The sequence below is a fragment of the Taeniopygia guttata genome, chromosome 2 (genome assembly GCF_048771995.1).
Source record: "Taeniopygia guttata chromosome 2, bTaeGut7.mat, whole genome shotgun sequence".
Classification (NCBI taxonomy): Eukaryota; Metazoa; Chordata; class Aves; order Passeriformes; family Estrildidae; genus Taeniopygia; species Taeniopygia guttata.
The window spans coordinates 47412517-47434049 of NC_133026.1; the positions used below are offsets into that span (position 1 = coordinate 47412517).

Here is a 21533-nt window from a genome sequence, read left to right on the forward strand (position 1 = left end):
ATGTGCACGTGTAATTTTGACTTTACAATTTTAACAGCGGCCTTCAGATTTCTACCACTGCTGAAAATACACAGCTGCCAGTAACACCCATCCTGGCTCCAAAAACTGGTTTCCAGTATTCTGTGACCTGAAAGGGTCTTTTCTGATGTCTTGACAGATGTGGTTGCCAAAGTACTCAGCGGGTGTCCCCAGCTAGAAAGTTTGAAAAGCCATTTACACCCTCCTTAAGGCAGGTGGAAGTACTATGAGGCATGCCATTGTTCCAAGGAAAGAGGACAGTCAGAAGAAAAGTCTGGGGGAATAAATCCTCTTGGAGATTGGAGTACTGAACACAGAGAGAAGCTAAAGGAAACTTCACTTAAAATAGAGAGAGAAATTCAGTAAGATTGCTACATCTAGTCACTAGCTTAAAAAAAAAAAAAATCACATATAGGCCTTAAAATGAAGAAGTATCAGTTATATGACAATCAGATCAAAAAAGAAAATCACTGGGAAGAAAACAGCCCTTTAACAACTTCCAGATCCCCAAGGAAGGAAACAGTCCTTTAACAATTGCCAGAATCCTAGCTTACATAAAAATGTGTTTTTGGAAGGAATCTCAAAATTTTGACAGCTATAAGATTACATTCTTTATCTCATACATCTAATTTAAAAAAAAAAAAACAAAGATATTTCATTTTTCCATTTGGTGACTTTAGAGATGTTATTTTCACTATGAAGGACCAGTCCAGTGCTTCTGAAGAGGCTGACAATGTAACAATGATATGATGACATCTGTGGTTTCCTTTGGGCTCTTGATTCAGTACAACAAAAAGTTCTAAGCAGCATGTACTAGTCAAACAAAATGGATAGAACTGCAATATTTAAGCTCTTGCTGCTGAGGTTCTGATCAGTTGGTTTCCCTGAGACAGAAAACTGATGCTTGAAATCTGAAGACAAGTCTTCAAAGAAAAAAAAAAGCCATAAAGTTCAAAGCATGCGTGAAAGCTGTTTTTCCAGATACTTTCACAGAAGTCATTCAGAAGCAGACTTGACATTCTTGATACAAGGATTGGTTCTTGAGCATTTCAGTTTCATGGCCATGGCACAAATATCTTCAGCTTACACAGCAAGATCTAAAATCATCTACACAAATGCCTTTTTCAAGGATTCTGATATTTCCTTCTTCACCTCTCCCCACTGTTTGGGTTGATGTACTTTCATGGTACCAAATCTGTCTCCATTTCTGTGCTCAGCTTTTAAGGTGATATTCCTCAGCTTTCATATGTATTACTGGGGGGGCCTTGCTTCTCTGCTTACCATGACCAACATATAAAGGCAACTTGAACTGGGGTGGAACCTCCCAATAAATTACATTTTAGTCATCAATAAATCCACAAGATTTTTTGCATACTATTCAAATCCGCAGTGAAGAGGGGAAAGGGCAAAGAAAAAAGAGCCTTACCACTTTCAGAGGCACACACAACACATTCCATCCCCCAGTAAGCTATTTAACTCTCAGTGGAAAAGTGGCAGAACCCAAGTTCATGAGTCTAAGCTTCACTACCATCCCAATAACAACTTTCACAGTCTCTGCTGTGGTCTCAAGGCCAAAGACTCTGTGGGGCAAAACCTAACACTGCCTTCAGAAAGCGCATGCTAAACCCCTCACCTCCTCTATTTTCCCTCTTGTGCAGTATCTGGGAACTTGAGGACAGCTCACACTAGCACACCAAGGCCCAGTTTAACCTGTGACCACCCAATACAGAGAGCCAGCAGAGGCAGCCCAGGTACCTGTGCTGGCCCAGCATACATGGTGTGGATGCAGATTGAGACAGCTGATGTGGGTAAAGGAGAGGAGAGGAGAGGAGAGCCCATCTGCACCTACACACCATCCTCGCCTTCCCTCTCACGCTGCCTTCCAGCAGCCCTCCCTCCCATCTGCCTCTATCACAGCCAACCTTAATTTACACTGGTGCATTGGGTAGCGGGATCAGCTTGTCAGCTGCTGGCCAGTTACCTCATGCACTAAAAATAGAGACAGGCAGCAGCAGCACTGACTGGCAAACGCCTCTTTAATGGTGACTGACATATTCAATCAAGACAATACGCGAGATGTAAGATGCAAACAATGAAGGACATTTGTATAAGGACAGATGAGACAAAAACAAATCAGCACCCTGGCTTTGCTTACGAGACACATATGAAAGATTTCTGCTGCTCTTTTCAACCACGGTGCTATTTAGATTACAATTACTTAAAGCAAACCAACAATAATACAAGCTCTTCTGCTACTCCAAGAGAGGCTATAAAAATCTCATTGTCAGCTGCATCATTCATCACGATAACCTCATTTCAACTGAAACAAAATATCCAAGACATCACCTCTCCCCCCTTCCTTCCCTTTTTTATTTGCCTATAATAAGGTCTATAGTCTGGGGAGCTCTCAGGCTGAATTCCATGCATTGTGATTCACAAAATGAAAATCTGGTATTATATGCCCAGTGACATTCACATCAGCAGCAATTCATGCAGCAAAAAGCCATATGCCATGCACCTCTGATTTAACTGTACTACAAAAATATATCCTAGAAAGAATAAATAAAAATATAGAGAAAAAAGTGGTTCCTGGGATCTGATTATTATCCACACTTTTAGACAGGAATGACAGGGGCAATACCACAAAATATGCTGTTTTGGTGACAGTTGCAGTTAGGTTATATCATTTCCCTTCACAACTAACACACTCTACATGCAACTGAAGCATTTTTTTTCCAGTGCAAAAGGTTTCTGTGGAGTAGAAAAAGAGCAGTTAGCACAGATAACCTACACTCAGTGCTTCTCCTCTGGTTATCAGGCTTTCCACTCAGTCATCTTTTTGAAGGCTGACAAAGTTTATTAGTTTGATCAGCACCCACTGAGATGAAAATGAACAGTGCTTTGAAAGTATGAAGTACCAGCAGCTTTAAAAATTATCATCTCCAGGGTGTTACACAGACCTGTATGTATTCTACAGTAACACACAGACTTCACTAGAAATCTGGGGGATAAAATCCCCTCTGCCAACGATGGCTAGGTTTTCCACAAATAAGAGATTCCACTGCTGAAACCAACATAGTCTTTCATCACTGGAGAAAGGACAAGACAAGATGCTGGCCAAGGAACAGATTACACTAAAATACTCTTTTCTTGTTTTAAATTACATGTTTTGTTGAGACATCCTTCCCTTTCCTTGATTTTTGGCTTGAAGAATCCATCTCTTTGTTGGTGCACCCATCCGGGCATATAAACGGACAGAAATCAACCTTGAAAATTATCTTCCTTCTAGGGCTATGCCCTCAATGAAATCATTGCATAGGTGATCACTGGAGAAGGACAGTTCATCTGTAACTAGATATGACTCTACTACTAAAGACTTCCAAAGCCTTGTGGCAAAGACAAAAAATAGTAAAGACACTGTTTTAAATGAAAAATGTCTTTGAACTAGAAAAATTGTTCATAAGCTACAAAGTGCAGAAAAAGAGCAAGTTAGACTACTTCATTATGCAGTCTAAGTACTTAATTTTCACAAATTAGTTTTTAAAATATATTTGCATTCTTGACAATGCCAGTTCAGACTGATTTTTTTTCAAAAGGAAACAACCACTCAGATTTAAAAATGTGATGCTGCTGTTCAGTTCTTTAGAGCTTGACAGCCCTGATTTTTTTGGGTATGAATACTTAAATCTGATTTTTACAGACTGATGCCTCAGTAAATGGAAACATGCCTCTTTGGCATCTTAAACACCCCTTCTCAGGCTCCTGCAGCCAGGAGCAGCAGATGAGTGCTATGGGACAGATCTGACAGGGGGAGATAAATGCAGAGATGGAGAAGACTAAACAGAGCCATTCCTAAGTGAGCAGCTGATGAAGGCATACATTTGGAATAGCTAGGCCACAAAAAGTATAGAGGGAACACTGACCAAATGCTAGGAAAATGTCTTAAACAGGCTCTCTCTGCATCAATTCAATTGCACTGTTTAAAAAAGACCATTCTGAAGGAAGAGGTTATTGATGGAATAGACCTGACAAATTTTCTGCACCCAAATTATGCTTTCTAAAAGATTCCTATTATATTTGAAGGGACTAATTTCCTCAATTAAAAAGTCTCATTTTATCTGTAATCTATGCAGCAGACTTGCAAAATGTTAATTGCCACACGTGTTTTTATAAATTCATGCATTGCACAATTAATGATACTATATATTTATAGCAATTATCTGTTTCCAATAAAATTTAATAAAGTGCTATTGGCCTCAGGTGTGAAAATGTGGGATTTAATTTGTGCTAATCTGCCCCAGCCTGGGGAATACTGAATTCATTCTATGTGAGAATAATTTATTTGCAATATCCCTATGTGATATAAACATAGCATTCTCAAGGGAAGCTGCAATAAAGCTAACAGAGAGGTGCAATCATTCCACTAGCCTGGTATTTGCCAACAGTAAAATCCAAATGGAGCAGCCTTCCAAAGCTTCTCCCAAAAGAAGTTAAATTCATCTGCTTCAGACCCATAAGAAAACAATAATGCTTTGGAGGGCATCTGTGAAGAGCTTTTTTACCATCCCTTTCCTTTCTCCTTTCATTGCATTGAAATGGAGGTAACAGGTTTAAAGACTGACCAAAGGATTTTACTTTCAAGTTTGTCTGAATTACTTTTCCTCTTGTTTGAAGCAATGCTTCTTTTATTTTCTGAAGCTACCATTTGCAATCCTTCTCCAAGCCTCCCTGTGCAGCTGGGTGGGGAGAAAGAGATGCAGAGAGAGAGGAAAGCACCCCTTTGGGGCTGGAGCTGCTACTGCATCTGTGGCAGGGTGATGGAGGAGGCTGGAGCAAGTGTCCAGACATCCTGGTTGTGATTCTGACCCTGCAGCTGCTTCACTGCCAAGGCACTTCAGCTCTGGGTGCCTTTGCCTCCTTCCTGTAAAGTGTGGTTTATCAAGACTCGGCCAAGCCTGCATGGAGCAGAAAAGTGCAGAATGTTGTTAGTGCCACTAGAGGGGATCACTTGAGCATGCTGGGGACCTACTGCTCCTACAGGAGTGAGGCAAAGCCTTGTCACTCCCAGGTCAGGCACAGAGCTGCCAAGGCAAGGACTGGCATTAGGACAACAAGGCTGCAGCCAGGGGGGCATTTGGGACAGGAGTTGTGCAGAGTCTGGTCCCCAAGTCTCTCCAGTTTGCAGTGGACCCAGCAAAGCTGGTGACAGTTCTTCTGCCACACTGTTGCTCTGACCCTTTCAAAATGATCCCCTAGGTCCTTGCTTCCTCATGGGTAATTCACATTACCTGATGGTGGGTTTGGCCCACCACGTTTTCACACAGATCACCTCTCACACAAATTTGCTTCTTAAGAGCCTGTCCTTCAACACCCAGTCATATTTTGAACCCAGCCTTCCCCAATTATTCATCCCTACAGCTGTCGAAAACACAACACCAGAGAAGCTGAGAAACCTGTGGCATGGCATTTCCAAAGCTCCACCGAGGAAGGAAATTGTATTTTTCATTTTTATGTTATGTCTGGTTACCTCTTCTGTTATCTTGTCAGTGAGCAAGGAAAAACGTTTGCAGAGCCTGAGCATGAGCCATAATCATCTTTTGTGGTTATCAAATGCCTCTGTGTTTGCTTTGCTATTTAATTACTGGACTCACGTAGGGCATTTATTGTTTGCATCTGTTGCCGCTGTGAACAATGTCTACTCTTCTGATCACCACAAAGGCAGTTTGTTATGTGTATGCCTGTCAGTGACATATTTTATCATCTTGCTGAGCAGACCCCACTGCTGCAGCTTGGTTTGTCCCTAAAATAGCCAGATACCACAAGGGCAGCTCCTCAGCAGGTTGCCACTGTGAAATGGATACTAGCTGAACGCTGAAACCAGTTTTTTGAGGTTTCTGATAATATTTTTCTTATTATAAAATATTTTCTTCTTCTTCTATATAATATTATTACTAATTTTTATTATAAAATATGCTTTCACAAAACATTTAAAAACTCATGTTTTATACTGTGATGATCTCAAACACATGTCCAGAAGGCAATTTAACTAAATCTCTAAGTAACAAGAAAAATACATTGGCAGCATCATTAGCCAACCTTGTCTTGCTTTCCTATTCGTCAAACCTGTAATTTCAGTGAATGCAGTGGATTTTGTTTTCAAGCACCTTATATCACAGTACTTATAATTTTTTTCAGTTTTGGTTCCTCCAATTTAACTTTAGTAATGTTGGAATGATAATCTGCGTCTTGTTATGATTAGTCACTTTTGGTCATCTAAAACCCAACAACTATGCTAATACTAATAAAAGCAGCCACACTGTGCCCATTCTCTATAATGCAGCTTCAACACCCTGCTAGCCAAGTTAAAAAAAAAATAGTCTTTTTCCTTCTACACTGGAACTGGAAACAGTTATTTTTACTTTTAATCTGCTTTTTTTTAAGATGGTAGAACACTAGGTACAGAATTAGCAAATTGCTCATTCTGTTCTGCAGGTTTAATAAGACAAGTTATGGGTGCAATTAAAATAATCCATTTGGTCACCCTTCCTCCTATTAGCATGTGAACTTCAAACCTACGAAAAGCTGCTGACTGAAATCTCTGAAAACCAGAGTTAAGAGGATAATCTTGTGTCCTACACGATATTCTACTAGCTGTCTCCTTTTATCCCAAGAAACAACATGTGTACTTTACAAGAAGACCACTAAAGAGAAAGCAATCACAATATAAATCCACATTAGGGCAATCCAGGTGCATTTACTGAAGCATATCTAGTGGGGATTATCAAAAATTTGGGAGTATGCTTCCATTTGGCCCCATGGGATGAATTTTACTGTTGGGTGGGTTCTTTGAATTCCACCTACCACTGTGTTAAAAAGAAACAATAAACCCCAAACCAATTTATGTACATCTCAGTCTGTGTGGCAGCAGCCTGATTACCCTGAGCAGAGCGTAGGGTAGTCCCTACGTGATGGAAATCAGACTGATGGGCACCTATTTAAATAGGCAGGCTGCTGATGAAGGTTTCTAGATGCTGGATGTTAGATAACTCAGGCCAGCTTTCTTACAGTCAGCACTGACTCCAAAAATCAATACACAAGGCTTTCTTCTGCTTCAATACAACATGTAAAAGTATGTAAAGCTTGAAGACTAGATTATATTTTCAAAGCCATAAACCATGCTCTCTGCTCACAAAATAACTTTGGAGAAACTTGTATAGAGTCCTTTGATCATCTGTAGGCTCAAATAAAAAAAAAATGGTTTCAAATGGAATTGTTGCCACTTGCATGTCTGTCTATACAACAGCATCTTAATTTCTCTAGGAAACTCACAAAACATGAATTATGCATGTTTTAAAATGTTACAAAGGCATAATATAAGCTTAGCTGCCTGTCTGAATTATTCTCTTCAGACATCTACTAGTGTATAGAGAGACTGAAAAAAAGGTTTTAGGTCTGACAGTGTCATGCTATCACCACAGACATCAAAGAACTTTTTCTCATGCAAAAGTTGACAAAACGTGTGTCTTTTAATGAATAAGAACTGGGTAAAGCATGAGATCATAAATGTCTCACTGAAATACCATAAAATTCTTCCAACCATGAGCAAAGTGCTGGTTTAATTATTTTTGAAACTTTAAAAATGAACAAACCTATGTGAAATCTCCACACCATAAACTGAAGAACCACGATGGCACAGTATGCCATTTTGTCATCAAAAGGAAGTCTTAATATAGGGCTTAAAGAACCCTTGAGAGCAGGCACTAAAACCTGAGGGGAAATTAAATCACCTCGCCTCTTTTAGTGCCTGTCATTCCCCAATTCAAAGAGGAGGAAATAATTCTCTGTATGTGCACACAGACCTCCTACAGACTCTCAATGTACAAGTTACTGCGATTAATCAAAAGTTTGAAATTAAACTAAAAAGCTCCTTTTCTTCAATTATGATTAAACATCAAAGCAAGCAGTGTAGATTTTTTAGCAGAATGTCCAGGCCTCAAGAGTTACAAATCAGTACACTGAGAGCGTCTAATTTTGTTTTGGAGGTTTTAAGGAAGGATGAGACAGAAAAAGGAATAAAACAAAGGATCCCATCAGGCAGGGGGATAGTAAACCGTAACAAAGCGGTGTTTCATACACTACCATGACAATCATGTTATTGAAACTGAAAAATAGTAACACCAAGAGAAGATGGAAGATTTTCTTTTGTTTTCATACAAGTAATTTACTACATCTTGTGAGGTCTGCTCTCTTCCCGTTCATTTTTGAAAGGACAGGCTGAATGCTCCCCAGGTCCACATGGCCCTTGCCTGCCAAGTTTTCAAAAATGACTGCACAGAAATGGGTACCCTTAGCACACAGAGAAGACACAGGACACAGAACACCGACATGCTGTGATCACCAAAGCCTCTTGCCAGGTAAGGATGAAAAATGGTGGTGTTTAGTTTGGAAAAGCCATGGGCTGCACTGGCTGCTGTCACCCACCAGGCAGATGGGTAAACCTTGGGTACTACCATAGAACATATCAACCCCCACAAACCCTCAAGTACTTCACAAGCCCACACAAAAACCCAGTTTGCTCCACTCACAGATCCCTTCAGATGAATATCAGCTGAGTAATTCACATCACCACCACATGTCATTTGAAATGGGTAAGAGCACAAAATTCTTATGACTGTAAGAAAGGATTTAGACAAGCAAAACATAATTAGAGAAGTGTTAGAAACGAGAGACGCAAGGGCTTAGCATTCCCTCCCCTCTACAAAGCAGTTACAAAATCAAGAGTGATTTCTGCAGGCAGAAATCCTGGGCGCAGGATCATGCAGCACAGTGCCACCACCAGACACAAACCCTGGTAGCCCAGTGGCAAATGTTTCAGGTTTGCCCCATGAAGTTAAGAATTGCCCATGTCTTCAATGACACACGCAGTAAGACGCAGTGCCAGTGTTATGAACCTGACAGAACTGACAGGTAGTTGCAGGACTATCAGCAACAGAAAACACAAGTAGCAAACAAGTCATATCAGAGAAAAAAACTCCCTGACCTCCAGTGAACCTCCATAACAATGCCTAACACTGCAAAGTAAATTTCTTTGATTTCCTTTTAGGGTGACCTGGGCTGGTGCCAGAAATGGAACCATTCTTTATCGGAATTCCCTAGGATTGCTAATAATTTTTCAACTCAAGTTGTGGGAAATTACATAGACAAATCCTTCTTCTACTGAGATAGAACGCCTGTAAGTAATAGGCAGCTGTTAATACATTTATTTAAAACAACCACTTATGATGAATTAGTCTTTACATAGTTGCTTTTTAAGCTCTTGATTTTAGCAGCTCTATATGGTTCAGTGAATTTTCTTGCTATTACTCCTTCTGTGTTCCTGGATCATCAGGCAGGAGAAGCATGCCAGAAATCCTATGTAAAAACAAGGCTGTAGGTCATCTGGCTACGACAGTGTGCATATTGGTCTTCCTTTCTCTTTTTAGCCACAGCTCTGGTACTGCTGCCAACTAACTTGCCTGAAACTCAACAAAGGTTACTCCTCACTGTGACCTAAAAATTCACCTTCACTCTGAAGTAGAAAATGGACATTGGGACCACTTCAATAATAGACAGTTCTAATTAGAAGTCAGGCATGAAAATTCCTACTGACTCTAATGTAACATTTGAGTCTGGTGACTTCAGAGCAATTTTAAGTCACATGCTGACAGAGCAGCAGCCTCACTTTTCATTCCCAACCAACAGTTCTAAAACAAACATCTCCCATCGAGAAGCTCAAGATCCAGACAGAGAATCTCAATGAAGATAAGGATGAGAGCTGGCCATAAAAGCATGAGTTCACCATTCTTAGAAAATGCCAGAGATACAGTTCAGCCTCATGGTAAACGTAAAAATTGGATGCCTTGGGACCACTAAGACAGACCTGTTCTTTATTGCTTTTCTGAGGATCAGGAGATTGGCGGAAGCTTCCAGAATTCCAGAATTCTTACTGACGAGTTCTTTGTTTGAATTTTTATTTCACTGGTTTTCAGGGGTTTTTTTATTTGTTTGTTTGTAGTTTTTTTGGGTGTTTTTTTTTTTTTTGGTTGGTTGGTTTGGGTTTTTTTTGTTGTTGTTGTTTGGGGTTTTTTTTTTTTTGGTTGGGTTTTTTTGGCTTTTTGTCTTTATTTTAGGAGAGTAAACTGCACAGCACTCTGTCATGATTGTGTCCACTCTTGAATATTTTATCACTTTACTGCTCACATGAAATGAAAGGGATGCACAGAATTATCACTGCAGTACTCTCTCTGCATTATTTACAACCTTGGAGTCTGCAGCACTTCAGCATAATATTGCTAACATAAAAAGGCAGAATTTCCCCTCAAGCCAGAATTTTAGTCTCGTAGTCTGCAGTGCAACATGACTGAAAAAGGTCTACGAACCTCCTTACATCTCCCATCCTCTAACCATAGCTCTCTAAATGCTGGCATTCCAGTGTGCAAAGCATCCAAAGAGAGAAATCTCTAGGCTTTCAGCAGAATGGGAATTAGTAAATCCCTGTGCCTCTAGAGAAGAATATATGGCATTGTTTCACCATTCTGCCCAGTTAGTCCCACCCCGCCCTTTTTCTTGCCTTGTTAAAGTCCTCTGAAGTTGCCCTCATTTCCTTCCATGTCTTGTTCAAAAGCTGAATGCAGATACAGAAGAACTCCTCAAACGATCTGTCATGGGTGAAGAACATGGGATGGAAATCGTTGCAGGTCTCACTGGCTAAAAACAGAAAAACAAGGCGGGGTGGAATAAAACATGTACAGGCAGGAGCTTCGAAAAATAAACATAAAATACCATCAGCCATGAAATTTAGAAACCAGCATATTTGAGTGAAATCCCAGTTCTTGGAGCAAAGGATGTCAAAACACTACTCTGAAAAGCCAGCCTTGGTCTACCAGTCTTTAAGACCCTTGTCTTTAAGAGACTGACAGCAGGAAGAGGAAGCAACTACCTGTTTGCCTGAATATGCTCTTCAATGTTTGCTGTTTGTGCCAAGTTTTGTAGCGCAGTCTGGGACAGAGAGACAAAGGGAAGGAGCTCTTCAAAAGAAGAGCTTTCCCCACTGCTATAACAGCATGGCCCATCTTGCCTGCTGAGAACCAAACACCAGGGCCCATCACTCACAAAACAGGATTAGATCAGTGTACACACTGAAATGTGAAGCTCTGCTGACACAGCAGATGATCTACCATATTGCACAGAGGTAACAAAAAAATGTTGACAGATATAGAGAATGTAACTGTTTAAATTTTTTCTTTGAAAATAACCAGCATCAAAAGCAATGGACCTTCCCTTATCTATATAATCTATCCCTTATCTGAGACAAACATAATAAAAACCAAACAAAACCAAAAAAACCAATCCCCAAACATCTTTATTTTTAATCAAGTACTGGCTTTAAGGAAGTAAAAAAACCCAAGGAACACTGTAGTAATGATCCCAAAATGGAAAAGCAGGAGTGTGCTGTGCTTCTCCTTGAGCAAAAAAAAGAATTTTCAAAAAATAAGGACTGAAGCAGTGCTGACCTCTGGGCACATCTGAGCAACCTGAGTAGAGAAGGGCCTTCCTTTAACCACAGACTAAATAGAATCTTCAAGCTCTGCCATGACTGGCAGGGCCACTTCAGTAGGTTGCATATCTATGTTCTTAAAAAGGCAAAGAAAAAAGTCAAGCCAAATAAGCTTTCTCTATATACCTAGTCCCCAAATCTCTCAGATTCACCTTTCACCCCTTCAGGAGTGCTCCTTTGAACTTTTCTGGCAGTCACTCACATGCTTAAACAGCATCATCTTTCCTTACTTCAGGATCAAACAACCACTACTTAGGTAAACTTCCTCCTGTGCAAGAACAGCCGAATTATCAAGCACTGGGATAAATCACATTTTCCCGGGTCTGAATCACTGTCTGACATCTGTTTTCTCTCACTGGAACTGGACAAATTAGAATTAAGACCCTGTCCAGGAGGATGTGAATGGCTCAGGCAGGCTGACTCTCTGCACAAGCTGCAGACACTTGGTCTTGGTACTTCTTCTAGCCAAAAAACTCCGCTTTCAGTGTGTTCAGTTACCTCTGCTGTAGGAACATGAATTGTGTTCAGAATCATCTGAACCCTCAAAAAAAAAAACAACTTTCTGATCTTTCCCAGCATGCAGTATTCCAACTGGACAGCAAAACTAAAGCTGTAAATTTGAAGCTTAATTTTAACATCAGATTTACTAAGATCTAATCAATTCTTCAGCTACATGGCAAAGATGGGAGTTAAATTTGGAGCACAGGTTTAATTCTAATCAAGTAAACCCCATTTACTTCAAAGGATCTGCAGCCAAGGGGGAATTAGTCAAAGCAGAGACCTATATTTATGAGGAACAACTCAATCCCTTCAGAAGAACAAAATGCCTCAGGCATGCTTTTCAGAGCACCTTCAGCCTCCATTCATTCCACTGGAGCTGCAAGGGCTCAGCACTTCCAATAATCAGACCTTCAGCCTGTAATAATGTCAGAGACACAACAGAACAGATTCTCAGAGGGTAGTTGTCCTTAAGTCATGAAATACTATAATGATGAGTAGAAATAAAATAACACCAAGCAGAAGAGTTCAGCCGGTACCTTCACTGTATAAATCACAGCACGAAACAAGGCAATAACCCTCGACACGCACTGGCCTCTCTGATCCTCCTCAAAGCCTGAGCTTCTCACTGCTCCTGCTCATAAAAATCAATAAATCAAAATTAATGGAAAGGCTAGGGATTCTCAGAAAATTGATCATCGCTTCTAACTCATGCTTCTTATGATAATCAGCCTCTAACTGTATCTACTACACTGACTGTTCTGCATGCAGAATTAGAGATGCCACCTCTCCCCACCTTATTTTATAAGTAGGCAATGGATGGTGTTTTATGCCTTTCAGTTTCAAAATGAAAGAGTAAAATTCACTGTTACTGATATAATCTGAGAAAGCTGGGGCTTTTAGAAGGCAGGACGAATATTTTAAAGCACAAACAAATCCTAGGAATAATTCAAAATCAAATGATAAACAGCTTCTTCAAAATTCCAACCATCATCCAGATAGCAGAGAGAAGAAAGAAATCCATTCTGCTTCAGTCGTAGCCTTTTGTATGCCTTGAAAATTCTATCCACACTAATACAAAACCATAGAATTCAATGGAAAAAACTTCAGGCTGCAGTTCTAGTTAAATCTGTGTCCTGCTCAGAATGTTTAAATACCTAATGAAGGATAACCCTTATCCCAATACTTTCCTTCTCCTTCTGACAGGTGAGTTGAGGATGAAGGAGAAGTAGATGCTGCTGCTGATAATGTGTAGAGACCAAAGTAAGGCTAATTTACAAACTGCTGTCTTTGCCCACTATCTCCAGCCTCAAGTCTGCATCTCCAATATCAGAGCACTGCCTCTCTCTGAAGAGTGAGCAAATTTAGAGGCTGCTCAATTTTACTAATTAAAAACTTATTTAATTTATTTTTTCACCAACTTGCAATTTGACTAGTTCTAAACTGAAACAGAGGTCTAGTCTTGGAGATATTTGGAGACCTTCTGTATAAGAGCTGCGTGCAAAATTCTAGCCCTTAAACTCAGTACTTTCTAACCATCCTTGTCACAAGCAGGGACCAGCCACATTTACAACCACATAAAAACAGCCACACGGCTACAATGTGGGGATACAAATCATCATGATTATTCACCATCAAGTTTTAATTACGCCTCTGAGAGATCACCTTCGAAAGGCATGCCACAGATGTCTAGCCTACATAAATCAGGTGAAGATCTTGTTGATTCTTCATTCTTGGCACAATTCTTGGAGCTGTAGATCAATATGCCACCTCTCAGGATACAAGTAGTCCCTAAAGTTTCTAGCTGATCTATAGCTGGAACTTTGAGGAAGAAGCTTAGTTAATTTCTCCTTATAAATTGCAGCGGCAAAAAAAACCAACCAAAAACAAAAACCAAAACCAACAAAAACAAACAAACAAAAAACCAAACAAGCTAATTTGTACCTGGGAGTTTATGTTGTTCCTACAGTGTGTATTTTTAGTGTCTACCCAACACCATTTTGTCTGTCAGTTGCTTCCTAAATTAGAACATAGACATGCAAGCATCCCAGACTGTTTGAGGAGTAAACAGATTTGACATGTTATGTTGTTCCTCTGCGGATTAGTAGAAAGCAATGGGGGGAAAAAAAAGTGAGAAAGAATAAAAGAGTACCTTTATGAATGAAGGTACCCTCATTTTGTATCCCATCTCTAAACACCTTTTCACAGGAGACAGAATATCATCAGGTTTTTAGCTGTGTCAAGAACAGCTATGTATTTGCATATTTGCATAAACCTGTCTTGAAAGGGCACAGATTATGTGATGACGTTTCAATAACTGCTTTGCTTGAAGTACACCAGAAATTCAAATTTCAAACTTGCTGTGGGGAACTGAATATGTGCAACAGGGATTTCTCCATGCAGACTCCAGGAAAGGACCAGTGCAGCAGACCAGAGAGCAGGTTGCTGTGTCACCTCACTGTCCAAAACAATATGAACAAAAGGCCACTAACTCAACAGAAATTGGCTGATTGCTGTAAGGGCTCATTATTATTTCTCCCCTGTGTTAAAAAGTAGACTACACATAGATATCTTCTATACGTGGTTTCCACTCGGAAGGGAAGGAAAAGATTAACACAATTTCTTACCTTAGATTGTTTTGTGGAACACTAGTGAGTAATAAAGAGATGAGATCATTGTGCCCCCAAAGCTAGAACAGCAGGCAGAGATACAGTGATACACCTTTGTAGGCAAGGTACTGTCCTTGAGTTTAAGAAACCTGCTTTCTTTCTGACTCTGCTAAACTGCTGTGTTGATACTGCTCATCCCCCACTGTGCCTTTAAAATGGCATGTGGTCATTCTGACCTCCCTTGTGAAGTTCTTGAATTTGAGAGATGAAAAAGATTGTACTGGCATGAAAGCCATATCTATCATGAAGGGAATGCCTGAAATTAGGAACCACCCAATCTATTATTTACTAGATCCATTCATGATGCTATGAGGGATCAAGATGAGGTGAGTTAACAGTAATTTTTCTGTAAATTTAAGGCTTGGACCCATAAAATTTGGAATGCATATGAAAGACAATCACAAATGAGACACTTCATTCAAAGATGTCAGCTATGTACAATTGTTCTACAAAACAAAACTTCAATAGACCTTATTAAGTAGATAATAAATAGAAGTGATATGGTTACTGTGTATTCTCAAATATCTCAAAAGCAGGGAGTCAGCTTAAATCAATCATATTATTCAATCAGCCATCTAAACATGGTCACCTGGCAAAAATGCTGTCACGCAGAGAGGCAGGCAGACACCTGTGTTGAGAAGTCTGCCTCTGTGCCAGGGGTGGTACTAATAGATCCTGTGCACCCTGAAACTTATCAAGAAAAGCATCCTGAAGCTGCATCAGAACAATTTTGAGGTGAGGGAAGCAGTGATGCATAATCCTGGGATGCAGATTTGCAAAGTCCCAGGGAGAGAGGGGTTCCAACACATCTCCCTGTCTTAAAGGTACCTGGGAGTCATGTGATCCCATTTTCAAAGAGAGCTGTGCTTTCTCTTCCTGAGCTGCTTAATTCAGTGTGAGTCACTTATCCCTTCAGTTGTTTTCCCGAATTTCACAGAATGGAGATGATAATATTTCATCAGAGAGGAGGCGGGTGGAAAGAACCATTGCACTTTCAGAAGTGCAGCAAGATCCACAAATGAAGGGTGCCATACGGACCTTGGAAATATCATCTCCACTTGGCATGGCCTCCCCTGGGATTATTATTTGCCAATAAGAGAAGGACCAAAGAGAACTAATTCTTACTAGCTCTCAGGAGGAGAATTTTTGCTTCTCCCTGAAGATGCAGTACAGCAAAAATAACTACTGCCATGACCATTTTTATATACACAATCAAAAATCTCTCAGTAATAGAAGATCATATAAGAAGAGCACCTAATACTGCAGAAATACAGTGATTGCCAGGTTTTCTATACTGCTGGTCCCTATAGTCTGCCAGCAATAATCTGAACCTTTGGCTACCTTTCTGGCACATGATAAGGAAACAGTGTAATTTAAAGCAAGAAAGGTCACTGGCAGTGGCAGTGCAGTAATGAAGTAGTAATATTGCTGCCAATCGTGTAATTTTCCTTCCTAGGGAACAGTTCTTTCTAGAAGATGCAACTGATATTAGAACAAAAGCCACCAAAATTGCCTAGCAACACAGGGCTATAAGAGAGCTTCAAAATTTTACCTTACCTGATCACATATTTAGTCGGAACAGAAACTATAAGAAATTGCTAAGCATGCAGCAGAACCCATCAACTCAAACTCCTGAGAACATAAGGAAATACCATCTCTCTGTACTTGTGAGATCCATAATGGTGCTATGGAGGGTAACTGGATATAAAGGCGCACACAAAAGGCAGCCAATGGTCTGCAAGTTTCTCAAGGCTGAGATTAAATTTTAATATGCAGTGAAAAACAAGGATTCCATGAAACTTCAGGACTAGGATGTTCATGGGATATGCAGCCTCAAGCTCCTCAGTAACTTCCCCAGATTTGCTTTAAAGGTGACTCCAGCTTTGTCAAATAAGCATATCCTCTCCCCAGTATATAATTAAATAAAGGAGCCACTCTAAAAACCCACCTCTCCCACTGTCCCAAATAAAAGTGGTGAAAGAAGAACCCGAACTACTGCAGCACAACTCAGTAAAGCCCTGCACTTATCACTACCAACAGATCCAGCAGTCCAGAGGTGGCAGAAAGTAGGCATCAGACTCACTCTGCCACATCCAGAGGTGATGGTAAACTGAAGGAAACCAGTGGAGACAGTGGTGTCCACACAGGCAGGCTGACTTTGTAAAGATAACTCCCTTTGCAGCTCTCAGTAAATACAGAGATTTCACTGCACCTCTCCTGCTCAGACCAGACCTGAAGGCTGAACACTTGTAGTTTGGAAATGCAAACAGAAAGCCAAAGTACAAAGAGAATTTAAAAAAAAAAAAAGGTTCCTATGCAACTAGGAAATGAGAAAGATTACAAAGCTCATCATGCTGATAAGAGCTCCCCATCCTGTTGAAGAGCATCCTATTTATGTTTGTGACAAAACAGGTGCCAATTATAAATAAATCTGAACTGCCTCTACAATCTGTCAGAGCACACTGCTGGGCAACAGGAAAGTTCTCCGCTTCCCTCTTGATTTCTCCACTACTTCCAGTACTAAAAAAAAGCAGTAATCAATAACAATAAGAAAATGTACTTTTAAAACCTGACAGATAAATTCGAAAATCATTTTCAGAAGTGAGGGAGCAATTGGTATGAATTAGTCGCACACTTCTAGGAGAAAACTCCTTGAGAGTGGAAATTGTATGAAAAAACAAAGGCTTAAATTCTTCATACCAAAAAAAATTGTATTCTTTTGGGAAGAAAAGTACATAGGTCTGCAAGCATATATCTCTAATTATGTTCTGGCAGATTTATAGTATCCCCAAACAACATATAGAATCACAGAATTATCTGCATTGGAAAGACCTTCAAGAATATCAGAATGTTAATTAATTGATATGAGAAATTTGCTTGGGGCCCATGCAACCTTTATGGCCACTTCTAGCAAATATATAGAATAAGAGAGAAGTAGACGTATAGCAACATCTGCAGGAGGTTGGTTACCTAATAAACATATCATACAAAACTTTCTTACTGCTTCTCTGTCAGGTTCCTGACATCTTGCAAAGCACAGAGGGTAATGATGCCCAAATGAAAGCGGAAAAAATACCAATCAAACCACCATATAAGAAAGCATTTCTCATAGCTTTTACCTGAAGTCCAGCAGACTCAGGTAGTGGGACTCACAGAAGGCCAACTAAACTCCGATCTATGAAGGCGAGCACCTTCTCACATCTGTTCCAAGTTGATACCCTGTTCTTTTACCATGCTGTTGCACCCATTCTCTCTCAAGCCCTCAAAGAAACTAGACTTAATCTCATCTCTAGACAAGTCAGGAAGAATGTCAGTGGCAATGGGGGAAATAGATATGCAGCATTTATAAAGAGCAGTGTAAAAGCAATCACTCTGTGCAACCACCATTTTTAGCCATAAAGAACCCATTAGCAAGGTTTCTTGCTAAATGCTACATTTTGGCATATTTTCTAATAACTATTGCAGCACCTCAGACACAGAACTCTGAGGGCTGAGATCAGAAACTCTTGGATGCAGAAGAAGCAGACGCTTGCTCTTCCCCTGCTTGTGCATCTCCTTGATGCCACCTCCCACAAGCATTGCAATGAGAAACTGCCTTTCATGGCAGAACTGCTGACTTTTCATGTCTTACTCTGACTGGTCTAGAGAGCACCAGTTTATTGCTTCTCCTCCTGAAGGGATTCTTGCTAAAAAGCAAATGCTTACCTCTGATTACTCGTTGTCTTTATTAGGAAGCGATACAAACTGTATTGCAGGTTATTATTCATGCATTTTCAATGACTTTCTGTGAGATACTTCGTCCAGAATATACTCTGGTTACCATTTGAAATACAGACCTTGCTGTTTTGGTTCACAAGAGAGGAGGGACTGCCAGTGAAAATTAATTCTGCTTTAAGTAGGCTGGCTAAGGCTCTATCTGTAAGCAAAACTTAAAGGAGCCTATGAAAACCTGCATGAAAAACACCACAAACCATAACCTGGGAAGTCTATGGATATTTTTAGGTTACCCCTTACTACCTAAGCAGCTGCTATTCCCTGTTCCCAGACATGGACCTCCTCATTAAAATCTGCAAAGAAACCATGTAGTCCTTGTGTAAGACAACTAGAATAAAAAACATATTTTGGGGGGGTATTTGATTTTCCAAGTGAGCAAAAGCAGGACAAATACGAGGAGAAAAACCAAATGAAAAAATGGAGAAGCGACAAACCAACAGTCAAGTCAGGAAGGAAAATAATCTTTTTCTTGTTACCAAGGCATTCCTCCATTAGAAAATAGTTACAACTGAATTACTCATGCAGACCTGGCACAAACCATCTGTACTCACCATCAGAGGTGTCTGTATATGAGATACCTGCTCTGCTGCATTTTTATGACAGGCTGTTAGGTCAGTACCCCTATGGTGGGGTATCAGACAGCTGGCTGCCTGACACCACTGCCTAGTCAGCCAGGCCAGCTTCCAAAATGTAAAAGCTGTGAGGACAAAGGTTCAGTTACTTAGAAAGTGAACTAAACTCACCCAGCTCCTCTGCCAGCACAGAAAATGGAACAGGACAAAAGCACTCTTAGTTCAACCACTTGCTTTGAATCAATCTCAGATATACCCGAAATGTAAAACAAGGTAACAGACTGAAACACAGGGAAATTATATCAATATCAATTAAAAAAAGATTTTCTGTGATTAAGGTGAGGGAGTTCACTATATCACATATCCTAGGGCAATAGCACTTAATCTTTCATGCCCGATCTGTTCTGAGCTATGCTGAAACTACATTGCTTGCTCAAGAATCAGGAGATGCACACCAAGTATCTGTCCTTGACTTCTTTGAAAATATGTGTGGTCCCACCACTACTACAGCCCCACAAAGGACAACTCACCTTAGCAGTAACACCACTCTTCCCTCCCCTTCTGCAGCTCTACAAACTGTACCTCCTTTAAAATATGCATATTTATACATACATGCACTAAATTACCATATATCATCTTCCCCCCTGCCTCTTTGTGAAAATAAAATGTGAGGAAGAAGAAACTGGCCACTGGATGCAACTCTGCACAGGCAAAATCCTGTGCAATAAGCCCCAGGCTGGGAACACTCCTTAGCATGTCTACAGCCCTCTCTCTATTCCATTCTTGGTCTGCCATGGGCAATCAGCAGCTGTAAGCTTGGCAGCAATAACATGGTGATCTGTGGGGAAATCTGTGGGCAAATCCTCCCACTTCCAATCCTTCCTGGAACCCAGATGGACTTGTTGAGGCACAGGTCATTACCTCACTGTGAAAACTGCACCTTACTTATCTAACTGCAACCACCTACATTATTTTCTTCCCCTACAAATACTCTTAATCTGTAAATTATGTTTTTAACTCTCTGGGCTAGAGTCCCAAAGTCAGACTGATAGGACAAAAATAAAACTGCTGAAACATACTCTTTTTAACACAGACCAAACTGAGTAATTGCTACTCAGAAAATGGGAAAACAGTGATGTGGCAGGGTGCAAGCTGCTCAGGAAACACTGAACCTCAGTGATTGTTAGTGTTTTTATCCAAGATCATCACCATACCACACTAAGATCCAAGCCATCCTCAAATGGCTTTGTGAACATTAATCAGCCTCTAGAAGGACAGTAGTTAACACTCGCTCTTCAAATGCCAAGCTTGACTCCTTCAAAAGCAAAAGGAAAATCAAGTTAATTAGGCCACAGTCTTAACAAGAGAGGCTATTTAAATAATACATTTCCAAGTGGCACATGCAGCTCATAAGTTACTCCACTGGAGTTTTTCACTTCATAGACCAATATGAACCAAGCTGTACAACTCTACAGCTGACAGAGAATAGTTTTGGATAGGTAGAATTATTGTCACCAAAAGTTATGTTTTAGAAATGTGTAATTAGGCTGTAATATTGCCCTACTTTATGGTATTGCTCTTCTTTATAGGTTGAAGCATTAAACCAGCATTTCATTTATATCACTATAAAAAAAATAGTATGTTAAAATGTTGCATTCTGGAAAAACAGTTCTCTTGCTTAAAGGTATTCTAAAGAGTCCAAATATTTGAAAATTATTTCCTGTCCTATATCCTCTAGCATTTGCATTGTATACCGACAAGTATAATTCATTGTAACTCCAAACCTTAGAGTTTCTAAAGAAGCTTAGAGAATCACCTAGTTCAGGTTAAGTGAAGTAGTGCAGGTTGTCTCCTCATGATGCTGGGAGATAAAAAGACTGCAGGGTGCTGGGAGATAAAAAGCCCTTGAGTATCACATTTTTGTAAAATATCAGAAGCAAGACAACAGGATGAAATTTAATCTATGGTATAATGTCTCAGTATTCCCCAGAAGCTTGTTCAATTACTTGTGTAGTCTCTAGTTTTACTGTTGGCATTGTTATTTGAGTTTTATTTTCTCTTTTGTATTGTAAATCCATTATTTGTTTCATCTTTGTTGACTACAAGAATTGAATAAAATAATTTTTACATCATGCCTTGAGGTTCCTGAATACATTTACATCTTTTCAACCACTTATTCCACCCTGACCATAAGTAATTACCTAATTTTCCCTTGAGTATCTTATTTGGTCAAGTGTACAATCACTCACTCCAGAAATATGTCTGTATACTTGAGTATCACAGAATAGAGACATAGAAAGATTAAAGTAATTATTTCTCAGAACAAACAAACAAATAAAAAAGAGGCAAGCAAAATCCTTCAGCTGTAATTTCTCCATTGGACTGTGGCTGTACTTGAAAAAGGAT

General features: G+C 39.9%; 1 protein-coding gene across 7 annotated transcripts in view; it reads right to left on the reverse strand.

The window, feature by feature from the left end:
- ELMO1 (engulfment and cell motility 1) overlaps positions 1-21533 on the reverse strand; it is a 301680-nt gene that overhangs the window by 93133 nt on the left and 187014 nt on the right. For all 7 annotated transcript variants that reach the window (XM_072925847.1, XM_072925846.1, XM_030265190.4 and 4 more), the window contains one exon: positions 10628-10764. In XM_072925847.1, coding sequence (XP_072781948.1) covers positions 10628-10764 — 137 coding nt within the window. The remainder of the gene's footprint in view (positions 1-10627; positions 10765-21533) is intronic.